Source organism: Cornus florida, unplaced genomic scaffold (assembly GCF_030987335.1).
Source record: "Cornus florida cultivar Cherokee Brave unplaced genomic scaffold, ASM3098733v1 CherokeeBrave_3.0.0_Hap2_Chr03, whole genome shotgun sequence".
NCBI classification, from domain to species: domain Eukaryota; kingdom Viridiplantae; phylum Streptophyta; class Magnoliopsida; order Cornales; family Cornaceae; genus Cornus; species Cornus florida.
The window spans coordinates 5,361,874-5,375,786 of record NW_026775573.1 but is presented as its reverse complement, the minus strand read 5'-3'; the positions used below and the strand labels follow the sequence as shown (position 1 = coordinate 5,375,786).

General features: G+C 36.3%; 2 protein-coding genes and 1 pseudogene across 2 annotated transcripts; all 3 read right to left on the bottom strand.

Annotated features, from left to right (window-relative positions):
- Positions 1–2,238: 2,238 nt before the first annotated feature.
- LOC132299170 (uncharacterized) lies at positions 2,239–5,239 on the bottom strand. Its single transcript, XM_059795646.1, has 4 exons — positions 4,675–5,239; positions 3,341–3,499; positions 3,106–3,214; positions 2,239–2,629 (listed from the first exon to the last, which is right to left on the bottom strand). The coding sequence occupies exons 1-4, from the start codon at positions 5,176–5,178 to the stop codon at positions 2,403–2,405; spliced, it is 999 nt and encodes a 332-aa protein (XP_059651629.1). The 5' UTR covers positions 5,179–5,239; the 3' UTR covers positions 2,239–2,402.
- A 1,181-nt stretch (positions 5,240–6,420) lies between these two features.
- Positions 6,421–8,905, bottom strand: LOC132300980 (uncharacterized). Its single transcript, XM_059798281.1, has 2 exons — positions 8,238–8,905; positions 6,421–6,631 (listed from the first exon to the last, which is right to left on the bottom strand). Exons 1-2 carry the CDS (start codon positions 8,903–8,905, stop codon positions 6,421–6,423), a joined length of 879 nt encoding a protein of 292 aa, XP_059654264.1.
- Positions 8,906–10,683: 1,778 nt separating this feature from the next.
- Positions 10,684–12,249, bottom strand: LOC132298614 (hydroquinone glucosyltransferase-like; annotated as a pseudogene).
- Positions 12,250–13,913: the final 1,664 nt, after the last annotated feature.

Here is a 13,913-nt window from a genome sequence, read left to right as displayed (position 1 = left end):
ATATAGGACAATTGTACAAAACACCTTAAAATATACTTCGCCTAACACTTTTACTCTTATTTGAAAAAGTATGCAAAAAATATCCTTAATCTTTTCACAATAAAAATACTCTCCAAACAAAAATCTGACATAAATTAGTAGTGTAATACTCATTTTGCCTTTTTACTTTTTCGAAAATGTCCAACGGGTATATATGCTATTAATTTCATAGTATAGAGGTATTATGTATACATTATCTTTTAGATATATATATATTGAAATTTTTTTCTATATATATATATCTATTTTATTTTATTTTTTTTTAACTTTGAGAATTTAAGGAATAAGGATTTAAATTTTTTGAGATTTCAGTTTATTATTTTCTATATAAAAAAAAAATTATTTATTTATTTTTTTCGTACCAACACGGTTAAACCAAAAAAAAAATCACAGTATCAGTGTGCATTGGTTTTCGGAGTTTGAAACATATTTGTTTTCCTTAATTTGCAATTTATTTTTGTTTTTTGTTTTTTATTTTTATCTTTACTTGTCCATTGTCGGCGTTTTCAGTCATTTTACAAAATTATTTAATTTTATATATTTTATAAAATGGTTCAGTAAGGGTAATTTAGTAAACTTAAGGTTTAAATTTGTTAGAGGGACCTATTTATACCAAATTGAAACTTTATGGGTGTTTTTTGTACGTGAAATGTGTGATATGCACTGTAAACATATTTTAGGAGTGTAATATACACACACACACACATACATACATACATACATACTAGGGGTAACAATTCGTAGGTCGTGTTCATGTCGTGTCGATTTAAGGGTATTATACTAAATAGGTAAACACAAACCCAACTCATTTAATAATCGTATCAAAAATTCTAAATACTATCCCAACTCGTTTATTAAACAGGTAAATGTGTTAACCCGACCTGTTTATCAAAACGAGACATTTATTATTTAATCGAATACTAAATAATAGAAAATTTTGTCATAATTAACACAAATATTCAAAAAAAAAAAAAAAAAAAAAAATCACAAGCATAGACAATGTTTATGTTGAAATGAGTTAATTATGTATAGTAATTGGGTTTAAACAGGTAACATATTACATAGGTTATATTCAAGATTATAACATGTTGAGTTAAATGGGTCATAAACGGGTTACACAGAAACCCTTAAATCCTAACCCGACACGGTTAAGAAAATAAGTTAATCATGTCGACCCTTTTATGACCCAAATCCTTTTATGCCAAACTCAAACCCTTTTAACTTGTATCGTATTGTAATTTGCCACCCGTAATACATACCAGTGTGGAATAAAGAGGTTCAATTTGGTGAACAACCTTTTATATATATATATATATATATATATATATATATATAATCTTTCTCTTAACACGAGCCGAGTTTTGGAAACCGGAACATAAAAAATTATTTATCTAACTTTTTTTTCCAGATATCTAATACCATATATTCTTATTTATTATTATTATTATTATTTTACCAATATACCACATAACCGATAATCTACACGGTTGAATGCTACAATAATTTCCGCTAAATTAGTCTACCACTGTTGAATGCTACAATAATTTCCGCTAAATTTGTCATAATCTATACCACATAAATGCTACAATAATTTCCGCTAAATTTGTCATAAATGGACAATTGTGAATGTTACCATTTTCTCATTTACTATTATCTTTGACCTTTTATTTTGTTTTGTATTTATTTTAATAACACACCTACAAATTCAGTTGGTCAACAAACTAAGGCACCAACTTTACCTTCTACTTTGTTTTATATTTTATAGAAATGATTGCAGTTGGTGAGATCACTCATTGGGTTTTTGTTTTTTCTTTTAAATGCAATAAAACAAACACTTCTTTATAAATGCAATAAATCTTTATAAAACAAACACTTCTTAATTATCAAATAAAAGATGGTAGAATATATACTCACTTGCTAAATTAGAAATAGTTAGATCTATAAAATCTATGGTAGCAATTGCTATTCTTTAGGCTTCATGAGATCTAAAGTTTGATAGCTGTAAAGGATTGACATACGAAAAATGTTACACATATAATAGGGATCAGTTTTCATTTTCATTTTATTTTTTTCCTTGGGGTGGGTTAGATTCACAAATCCTATTTTCATAATCTAAACTACTGTACCTAATGTATCATAAGAAAGAACACAATAATTTCACTCGACCATTCCCATTTTCTGTTTTTCCTTTTTCAAATGTTAGCATTCAAATAGAAAACAATTCCTTTCATGATGTGAAGAACCAAAAACATACTAATGAGTAAATTCAATGAGCATCAGCAAGTATATTATAAATTTCCAAAGGATATATCTGAGGTTCAGGCAAACATGCCAAAAAAATGGGGCGCAGGGAAGGAAAGAGTTTACACAACGTCCGGCTGATTCAAAGTCTCATCGGAGATGGCACCCGAGGGGTAATAACTTATACCAGTTTTACCATTGCTAGTAAACACCTCAAAATCCCCAGCAGTAAATGACCGGTTTTCGCCAAAGGAGATGGATCTTTTCAAGTGTGAGTATGCACAGTATTCTACTTCATATACGGTAGTATCTTTCAAAAACGCAGAAACTGAAACTCCAACCCCTTCCCCTGCACAATCACAAGGTGGGTACAATTTAACAATGCTAACACTTGTTTGAAAACACATGATAATAAATCAAAAACTCGAAAAACTGCATAAAGATAAATAAAAAATACATAATCTGATAACATTTTTTCGGGGATAAAACTGTAGTTGCTTGAAATCCTAAAATTTCATATGCAATAAAAAGTCTCTTTTACTAGACAAGAAAAAGAGAAAGGGCTAGTCGTTGCGAATGAATGCTATGGAGAAATTAGACCAAAGGCAACGCAGAACACAATTCAATTTTTTCGCTCACATTTGCGATTGCGAAATCCATTAAGTTGTAGATTAAAAATATAGAGACATCTTTATCTGTACAGGGTTGCAAAAGACAGAAATCATATTCTAGTTACGAGTATCTCAAACATAAGAATGTATCTTTATCTTCCTTGGTGAAACAAAGTACAAGAAAAACCACAATTGAAAATGAAATGAAGCTTACCATGTGTGACAAGCAGCAAGTTTTCCGAAGGGAATTTATCTGCAAGGGCTTTAATAATCTGCTCATACCTAGTCCTTGCACCAATCACAGTCTCTTCCCATTGTGGCAACTTGAGTTCCTCGAGCAAAGAATGTCAGTACATATGATAATTTTTGTTGATCTGCATATGTGCTAATACACACCAAGAAATTCTCATTTATAAAGGAAACATTAAAGGAATATGTTCCGAGTGTACCTCTTTATAGACTCGTTCGACAGATTTATCCAGTGTCCCAGCTGGCAACAAAGCTGCAAGCTCCGAGATCTTAAAATCAAAATTTCCATCTTTAGGAGCCATACCAGCTCTTATGGCTTCCCGGTTCAACATCTCACACAATCCGTACTCAACGGAGACCTGAAAAATGTATAGAAAGGGTTCAAACATGTTACCCACAGCCTTTTTGTGGATTTGATCATTGTCCAAATGTGAAGCAATTATTCCATAGGATCAAGAAACAGAGCATCCCAAATGTACATTAAGATCCTGTTATAGACGTGCACTAGAACATGTACTCTGGGTTCCTATTCTTAACTTGTTTTACAACTTCTGCAGTCTACACCAGTAAGTAGAATCACAAAATTAAAACTGACAACAGAAAGCTAGCTGATCTATATATTTTATTGCATCATTAGTAACAGAGTATTGTCAAATACCACGAAAACTGACTATACATTCAGTGAACTAGCACCAAATGCAATGAAAAAATTGAATTTTCTCATTCAGAAACACCAGGTAAACAACGAATTGCTTCCAAAAAAGTTCAAAAAATATTTGTGAAGATATAGAATTGATTGTTCTATCTTCAAAACAAGGGTATTCACATTTTTTATTTATTTTTTGATAAGTACCAAAAAAAAAAAAAAAATATGAATAGTCCCTGCACAACATCAAAATGGTATAACTAATTAATAGAATCAGTTATTGTATCTGTTTATGATAATATGAATAGTCCCTGTTTTGCATGACAGATCCAAAAAACAAGCGAAACCATGATTGAATCCCATAATTCTTCATAATGAAAGATTAATACTTTGTGATATATTCAATTGATTTCTACCCAACATCAATTTTTCAGAACTAAACACCAATTCAATTTAATCCCAGAAATAATTGCGATCAGACTTCAATAATATGATCAACAAAATCAAATTATATTTATGATCAGATTTCAATAATATGATCAGCAGAATCAATTATTTATGTTTACTCAGTTCCTTGAACGGAAAGTCCACTAGGAAAAATGTTGCTTTAGGTTGATTGACATCCAACATAAATTTTTGTCAGGAGCAATAATCAATTATTTAGTTGACTGATATTTGATGGATTCAACCAAAACTTCATAAATCTACTGCCAATAATATGAATAGTCCCCAACAAAAAATATCATGAATCCAAACACAATGAAATTTTTTTCTCACATCAGAAACTCAGGGCTGATTCAATACTGATATAAAATGAATAATGAATACACAGATAAAGATATATATATGTGTGTGTGTGTGTATATATATATATGAATATGATCTGACCTTGATCTTGGAGGGATCAATTTTGACGCCGTCACTATTCACGAGGGTATCGCCGTCGACGGCGCAGAGGGCGGTGACCACCTCTGAGGCGGTCTGAATGCAGCGGAGGAACGGCGAGACGAGGACCCGGTGGATCGGAAACCCTAGGTAAGTCCGGAGCTTCCGGCCGGTGCAGAAGGCGCGGACCTTGCCGGCTTCTACGAGAGGGGGGTCCCACGGCCTCGCCGCCGACGCCGCCCACAGGGGCTCAAAATTGTCTATTCGATCGCCGTGTCGCATCACGACGACGTTTTGTTGGGACCGCTGGCGATCTCCGCCGTCCGGGGTTAGGGTTTTGGAGGAGGCGGTGGAGGAGGAGTTCATCATTGTGTGAGCGCGGGACGGTAATGGTTGACGAGATCTAAACGGAGGGAGGAGTTTAGAGAGAGAGAGAGAACGAGAGAGCGAGAGAGAGAATTGCAGAGGAGGCAGGGGACGTAATGAGAAAGCTGACGTGGTGAGCATTTGTACAAAAGTGGATTCGGTGACGTGGGTCTGATTGCTTTTTTTGCGGATATTTGATTTTAAAGGCGCTTTAAATGTAGAAGATGTTATGCCGTGTTTGCCTTAAACTTAAACGCGACCTTTGCCGTGTGTAACACTCACGCAACAATATGTGTGAACTCATGACCTATTGTCTGTGACGGGTCCAAACTAACAACCCGTAAGTGGGGTCAGCCCAGGGTGACCAAAATTACAGCACTTTTTCCAGAGGCCCAATTGTCTCTCGCCACCACACAATTTTAATGCATTTTTTTTTTAAAAAAAATTCTGCCAAATAATTTTCACAAATAAAATTATATATATATATATATATATATATATATATTGTTCTTCTTTGGGATATATTTGTGTTTCTAACAATGTCTATTTATCTTTAGTGTAAGAAAGGTAATAAGGAATTAAAACTTAACCAAAGATATTTGATATTTTAAGGGTTAAGAGAAAGTCACATCGTTTGATAACTTAATTCAGTAATGTTTGAATTATGATAGAGTGTTGTTATTTTAGATTATCAAAAGTCGTGTTTTTTATTTTAGATTTATCAAAAGTCGTGTCTTTCTTTTAATTGGCTAATTTTACAAAAAAAAAATAAGAGATCCCGCTATCACGGACCTAGAGATTTGGCGCAGTGGCACGGCCCGTGTTGCACCGAGGCGTTGCTTCAGCTCACGCAAGCACCCTGGTCAGTCACCACGACTTGCCCTCCTAAGGATATATGCTGACTGGTTTCGGCCTACCTTGGCCTCGTCAGGGGAACGGCTCCAGCTTCTGACCAGTTTATGCAGGAATGGCCAACTCCCTTTTTTATAGTCAAGTCCACGACCAGCGACAAGCTCCTCGCACTCAACCGAGTCGACCTGCCTGAACTCTGAAGAGATACCATCATGTGCACCTGCACGCCCCTTCCCTGGAACCATTCCCAGTCAAACTCTGCTCTTTGCCAACCAGCATGCGTGTTCCATCTTCTAAGCATCTTAGGAATCACTTCGTGACATTCTCCCCCCCCCCCCAAAATCTTGCGACGCCTTCGTCGTAGTGCGGCGCTTCACCACTGCGTCCACTCCCTTCCAAAGTTTGCCTCTATGCGGTATGCTCGTCTTCCCACCATCGCTTCCTTGTACAGCTCCCCACACTGCACTCTAGCCCAATGATAGGCCTCGGACCAAGGGGACGTCCACTCCTCAAGGACGTGACTCTTTTCCGTCATCCCGCCTCGGCGACATCCCGAGTAAGCAAAGGCCTCTTGCCAACTTGATGCTCGCCCTTCACCATGGTTTGCATCACCCAAGGACTAAGCACGAACTTTGGTGCGCGCGGCCCTCTGGCCCTCCAGTGCGCAACTTCAACGGACGCCTCTTCATAGGGAAATGAAAGCTCTCCCCCCAACTGCATTGATTCCTTCTCATCGACGCAACTTCAGTGCACCGTCTTCATTCTTAGACCCCTCCCGGACCGATAAGGGGGCACCCCACCGTGCTTTAACCCAAACTCCTGCTCTGATACCATTTGTCACGGGCCTAGAGATTTGGCGTAGCGGCACGGTCCGTGTGGCACCAAGGCGTTGCTTCAGCTCGCGCAAGCACCTTGGTCAGCCACCACGACCTGCCCTGCCAAGGATACATGCTGACTGGTTTCGGCCTGCCTTGGCCTTGTCAGGGGAACAGCACCAGCTCCCGACCAGTTTGTGCAGGGATGGCCAACTCCCTTCTTCATAGTCAAGTCCACGACCAGCGATAAGCTCCTCGCACTCAACCGAGTCGACTTGCCTTAACTCTGAAGAGATACCATCATGTGCACCTGCACGCCCCTTCCCTGAAACTATTCCCAGTCAAACTCTACTCTTTGCCAACCAGCATGCGTGTCTTCCATCATCCAAGCGTCTTAGGAATCACTTCGTGACATCGCGTTGCAGAGGATCCAAATTTATTTTTCTCTTTTCATTTTATAGGAAAAAATGTGTAAATTTCTTAATTCTCTTGAATTCTCAAATTCAAAATAAAAAAATAATTGCAGGAAGGCTGATTGAAATTTAGAATTAATAAAGAAAAAAAAAAAAAGACTCAAAAAATTTGAATGACATTTATAACATACAACTTATAATTTGAAAGAGATGATGTCACAAAATACATCAAAATGAGATGTCTCAAAATACATTAAAATAATTGAAAGATACATCAAAACGAGATTGATAATAACATGCCTCGATCAAAATACATTAAAAATTTAGAGCAACATCATCTTTAGAGACCACATATATTATTCCAAAGTTGAATAGCAAAGACAGATGCATGATGAGACCGGAGGGAGAGACTAAAACATGTTGATTTCAAGCATTGCGGGTATTAGTCGTGATCGTTAATGTTGGTGATCGATACTTCTTGACCCACATAGGACGGTCATTTATGTAGAACCGGACTTGATTTCTTCCGTTTAGTACTAAGGCCGGTATTGTTTTCTTCTTGAACACTATCTTCCCAAACAGCGCTGGTCCATCCATTGGCTTGTGCAGATATATTCTCTCTACACATTCTCCATATCTCCTGCACACACACACACACACATATAATATCACATTCACAAAACTCATTATTAAATATTACCATATATATGAAACATATTTGGTTACCTGTAATCGTGTATATAATGTATGCAAATGTGTTATATATGATTTCTTATCTAAGAAATTTTAATCACATTTTTGGAAAAAACACACACTCACACACAAACATTCATGTACGCGCGGACACATATATCATATTGTACATATACTCCTATATTCATGTCAATAATAATAACAGTGATGCTATATATATACACACGATGATGTGCTTGCATGCATGGATCATGGATGTGTAAGTATCACTGTTATGTGTGTGTATATATATATATATTTATAATAATTGACGTAACTTCACAGTACAAAAAAAAAAAAAAAAAAAAAAAAAAAAAAAAAAAAAAAACCAAATTCGACCATGTTCTTAGAATTAGCCACAACGACCAGTCGCATTATCTACCATTACCTTGTAAAAAACCAGAAAATTTGGTTCTCGGATAAAGGATAACCATTTGAGAAGGTGACAAACAAGCACCTTTCTTCCTCAGGAGAAACCCGCCACTCTTGGGCATACGGGTTCAATTTCGAACCCGAAGAAGCCACCACTGCCGATTTCTTCCCCACTTCCAGGCCACCAGGTTTCTTGCCCTCAGCGACGACCAATTTCCGAACAATGTCTGCCATGGCAACACTACCATTCCCTTCCTTACACCTATCCTCCAATATATCTCTAAATATCATCTCACAAACTCCATTGACGAGGTGAGATATGCCATTTGAAGCCCTTTCCTTGTCTTCGAAAAGGTCGATGAGAGAGAAGGAGTCTGGAACGGGTTTGGCTAGGTCTAAAGTTACTGGCATACTAATGGACGAAGCCCCCGGTGACAATGCATTCGCTTCGAGAAATCCTAATGCTGTTTCAGCCTCTGCACCGACCACAGCCATGACTTTGTCAGTCTGCGAACTGATCTTCTTCACAAGGCCTTTTAGGCCTCCCTCTGATTCCAACCACATTAATAGTGCCATAATCTTCTTTGTCATTTTCGTATCTGCGCCCATATCTATCAATCGTCCGAATATGCGCCTCTCTGCCTCGTGGAGGGCGATGAGAGCATCAAATGTGTTCATAGCCATTGTGTGGTGTGGAGATGTGTGAAGAAAAGATGTGTGTCTGTGTGTGTGGAGTGGACAAAGAAACTGTGGCCTGTGTGAGAATGTTCAAGGGATTTGGAGTTCATTTTATAGAAAATTTTGGAAAAGTTGTGATGGTTCAGAAAAGCAGTTTACACTCTTTTGTCTGAATGGTCGCAATTGTTGATAATTAGTAATATTTTTGTATCATTTGGTGTAAAATATTCTAGGCGGGAAAAAAAAAAAAAAAAAAATAGATACTTACATATATCTAAATTTTACTTGAAAATAAAATGAATTGAGATTTTATATATATATATTTTTAAGTAGAATGTAGGTTTTACGCGTGAGTAATATGAAAATAGAATTCGATTGAGAATGTGAATTTTGATATTGGACTCTGAATAGTCTCATTGATTCAAATAAATCAATAACATATGAAGTAATATTGAAAACTAAAACGAGTCATGTCACTTCTATTTATAGGTGGAGAGACTTACGATTGAGCGCTAAGATCAATACAAATTAATATCGCGAAAGCATTAGTAGAATTTTGTAATTGGATTCTACAATGTTTTATTTTATTTAGAAGAAGAAAAATTTTATTGCTTCAGTTACACGCATCCAATTTTTCAGTTACATATTCTTTTTTACTAGTTGCACCTGCGAATATATGTATTACATGAACTGTCCAGATATGTCTTTTGCTTGGTGCAACAGACACAATTGATTTTTTTATTTATTTAGAAGACTATTATACAATTCTAAGAAAAAACAATTAAGAATAATTAGATACTACATTGGCTCCTTTTTTGTTGTTTACTTCGTAAACTGTGACTCACAGTTTACGAAATAGATAATAAAAAAGGGACAAAGGGAGTAACATTTATAAATTATTAGCGGTAGAAGTTTAAAATTAGATTCTAGAAACTTTAAGATATTTACAAGGCATGGGATGCATGTTTTAAAAATGGCCTGTAAAAAGAAAATAATTGTTAGAGATAAATTTCACAACAAAATTTAAATTAAATAGAGAAGATTGAAAATTTAAAAATAAGATAAACTAAAATAAATATGACTTTGTAGACATGAAAAATTAATTTAAAAAAAAAAAAAAAGACATCTTGAGGATGACAATAATTTCAAAATTTAGCTTTATTGCTTCTTTTTTTTTTGTATAATTTTCTATTATTATTTTTTAATATAGTTTGGACTATGTACATAAATAAGTAATGGCGCTTTTTTTTTTGGACTGAGTTGGCTCTCTTTTGAAATTAACCAATAGATTCTTTTAAGTTTTTCTTGAGCACGCTATAATAGTATAATGATTTTGGTGTTGAGTTGTTTAATTTGGTAATGAATTTTGTGAAGAAAAAAAAAAAAAAAACTGTTAGAGATCAAATTCACAACAATATCTAAATTAAATAGAGAAGATCGAAAATTTAAAAATAAGACAAACTAAAATAAATAGGTCTTTGTATACCTGAATTCCTCTTTTTTTTTTTTTTTTTTTTTTTTAAAAGACATCTTAAGAATAACAATATTTTCAAAATTTAGCTTTATTGCTTATATAATTTATTATTATTATTTCTTAATATAGTTTGGACCATGTGTACACTTTTGAAATTAACCAATGGATTCTTTTACGTTTTTCTTGAGTGGATAAATTTCCATCATTGCACGTTAAAAAAATAAAAAATAAAAAATAAAAAATTGAGCTATGTCATAAATGTGTGGGACCCACGAGAGTCCCACAAATTCCGCTTGGAATAACATGGTCGTTGTAAAAAAAGCATATCACATTAGACTCTGCAATAAGAAATTAGGACAGAGACTTTGCACAAATACAAAGTGAGTGCTAGTTTTATTTATTTATTTTAAAAGTGAACTTCCGATCCTAAATGGTTTTCTGATTCTTCCACTTGATGGCTAGCTCAGACAATAATTTAGCAGAAGAACCATCTTCACTCAGGACCTTCACACTTGCATATTTCAAATCCTTCATTCGATTACGAAGCTTCATTCCTTCTTCTCCTTCCATTAAACCCTTTATAGCTTTTGCAATTGTGTCTCGTCCCACTTTTTTCAAATTTCAGTCTCAATGCCACCTTTAGACCTTCCGTTAATAGTATTGTGTTCATTTTTTGTTCTGCATAAAGCGGCCAAGCAATCAAGGCACGCCATGAACTACACTCTCTAGAATTGAATTCCAACCACAATGAGTCAAAAATTCGCCGGTCCAGCCATGGCCCAGGACCTCAATTTGTGGAGCCCAACAGGGCACCACAAGTCCTTGGCCTTTGGTCCTATCCAAAAACCCTCTTGGTAGGAAACGTAAGGGTCATTTTGGCTTTGGACACTAAGATATGCATCATTGGACTTATCACTTGGACATCTAACAACCCATAAAAATTTGTGACCACTTATTTCCAAACCTAAGGCTAATTCATGTAACTGATCAAAAGAGAGGGTCCCACCGCTCCCGAACGAGACGAACAGAACAGAGGCGCTTGGTTGATTGTCTAACCATACCAAGCACTCGGAGCGCCCCGACCCACTATTTAAACGTGTTTGAATAAGTGGTCCAACCGGGTAAATTGCGGGTTTACTGGTTGCTTCGGATTGCAAAGCTCCAACAGGCCCCATTTCCAAGTCCATGAAGCTGTTTACAATTATCCCCTTTGCCAAGTTGAACCGCTTTGAGTGGTGAAGGAACCACTTGTACGAATCACTTGTCCGGTCCTGGAGCGGGTCCATGATGTCTCTTCCATGAATCGGGATACAACCCGGGACCTTCAACGGTTCGGGTCGGTCCTTAAACTGACCCGAACCCATCTCATCAAGCTCTTGCAGGTGAATCAAAAATGGCAAAGCCATGGCTGATGCTGGGAAGAAGAAGTATGGTGAGACATGAAACTGATGAGCCACATCAAATGCGTCCGTCCCATAGTGATCAACAATCAAAGCCACCAAATTGGTGGTTGTTGTCAGTGACCTCAAAGTGTCGCGAAGCCAAGGAAGAGAGCGAGTCATGGCGAGACATATTAGTGTTGCAGCACTAATGTCCTTCACGGGCAAGTCCTCGAAGCTCACCGGTGGAAGGAGGACGTGGTTTATGGTTTCGGGGAGGGCTTGGAGGAGCTCGAGTTGGGCTTCGGATGGTGAACCCGTGTTAGGGACTATAAGAGTGACCGTGAAATGGTGGTGTTGAACTAGTCGCACCGCGAAAGCGACTAGTGGGATGAGATGACCCATCCCTGGACTAGTTAGAATGGCTATGTGGGAGGGTTGTTCCATGGTAGGTGTTGTTTGTTTACAAAGAAAAGAGATGGTGATAGTATTTAGCTTTTGTTGTTACATATGTTAGGTGGGAAAAGGTTGGCATAGCACATATATATATATATACAGACAATTTGTTTGAGTTACAATATAGTTTTCAAAGAGGTGGACAAATTAAGAAAATTACAAATTTACTCAAACTTCATAGGCCATGCACTAAGATTGTGAAAGGAGATTTATTACATGTCATTATCTTAAAGTAAAAATAAGCTGTAATTTTTGGGAATTGAATTGTTTTAATTTGTAGAATTGCTCTGAAATTGCTTTGATTCAAAGCACGCAGTTTCCCCTAGTCTTCATATATGACCAAATTTATTAATTGAGTAGGTGGGTTGACCCTTGGAGAAGGGTTTAGCCTTTTTCGTCTTTTTATCAAGTGTGAATAGACCCTTAAAAGAAGAGTTGTCTTTCTCAGTCTTTGTGTAAGACCACGAGTTACTTGGGGAGGTGGGGTTGAACCTTGGAGAAGGGTTTAGCCTTGTACATTGAATCTATTCCATCCCTGCGTCTAAAATCAAATTAGAACAATGCTATCTTAGTCGATAATTCAGTTTAGATACATTTTTAAATTTCTATAAATCGATTTATATGTTTTAAGTTTAATTTATCTGTTCAAATATCATTTTTCATCTAATAATATACATGCACATACACACAAAAGAAACAAATTGGCAAATATTATTATGAATTTCAAAATCATTAATTCACTACCTGTACTAATTGTTTTAACTCTGAGCTATAAAGACTCGGCCCTTTTACTAAACTAATTGTTCCAAAACATTACAAGTACTAATATTATTTTTGAGTTTGAATCAAATATATATTGGTTCAAGCCAAGTGTGTGTGGTACTTTTAGCACATTTCATTTCGGCCCAATTTGCGCCAGTACTTGGGCTTTTGCGCCAACATGGGCTTGGGCTTTTCCTCAGCTTGCTTGGGTTATAGCTTGAAGTACCTTTTTTTGTACATATTTTTTGATCCAATATAATTCCTTAGCTTTTTAGCCTTTTATCCAAAATAAAAATGAAGAAGCCCTCCCTTTTTTAAAATTTTTAATTTTTTTTTTTTTGTTAAATGTTCATAGCATTTCGCATCAATTTTGTAATGGGTAGGCGTTTGCCCATTTATCCAAAAACTCAAGTTGTTGGGTGATACTGTATACACCCATTTATACCTAATCACTTTTCCATCCTTATTCGATATAGGACAAATTACCCTTGTAACATTCTCCCCCACTCGAATTCGTAATACCCTCATTGCGGTCGGGTCACCCTGCTTACTCGGGATAGCTGATCCGGACGCCTTCCAAGCTTAGTGCTTTGCGTGACACCGGATCAAGAACTAGGTTTGGCTCCGATACCAACTGTAACGGGTGGACGCTTGTCCATTTACCCAAACACTAAAACTGTTAAGTAGTGCTGCATACCCACTCATTTATACCCAATCACTTTTTCATCCGAATCCAATATAAGACAAATTACCTTATAACACTTGTCAAAGGCACAAACACTACCGACCAAACACTTCCATCTCAAGGGTTGTTGAGGTAGTCCACTCAAGATGACAAGGAAGTGATCTAAAAACACTACAGACCAAACACTTCCATCTCATGAGCAGGGGCGACTCAATGTAACTTGGGGTCTTAGGCAAAAATTAAAAAGTGGCCTTTTTA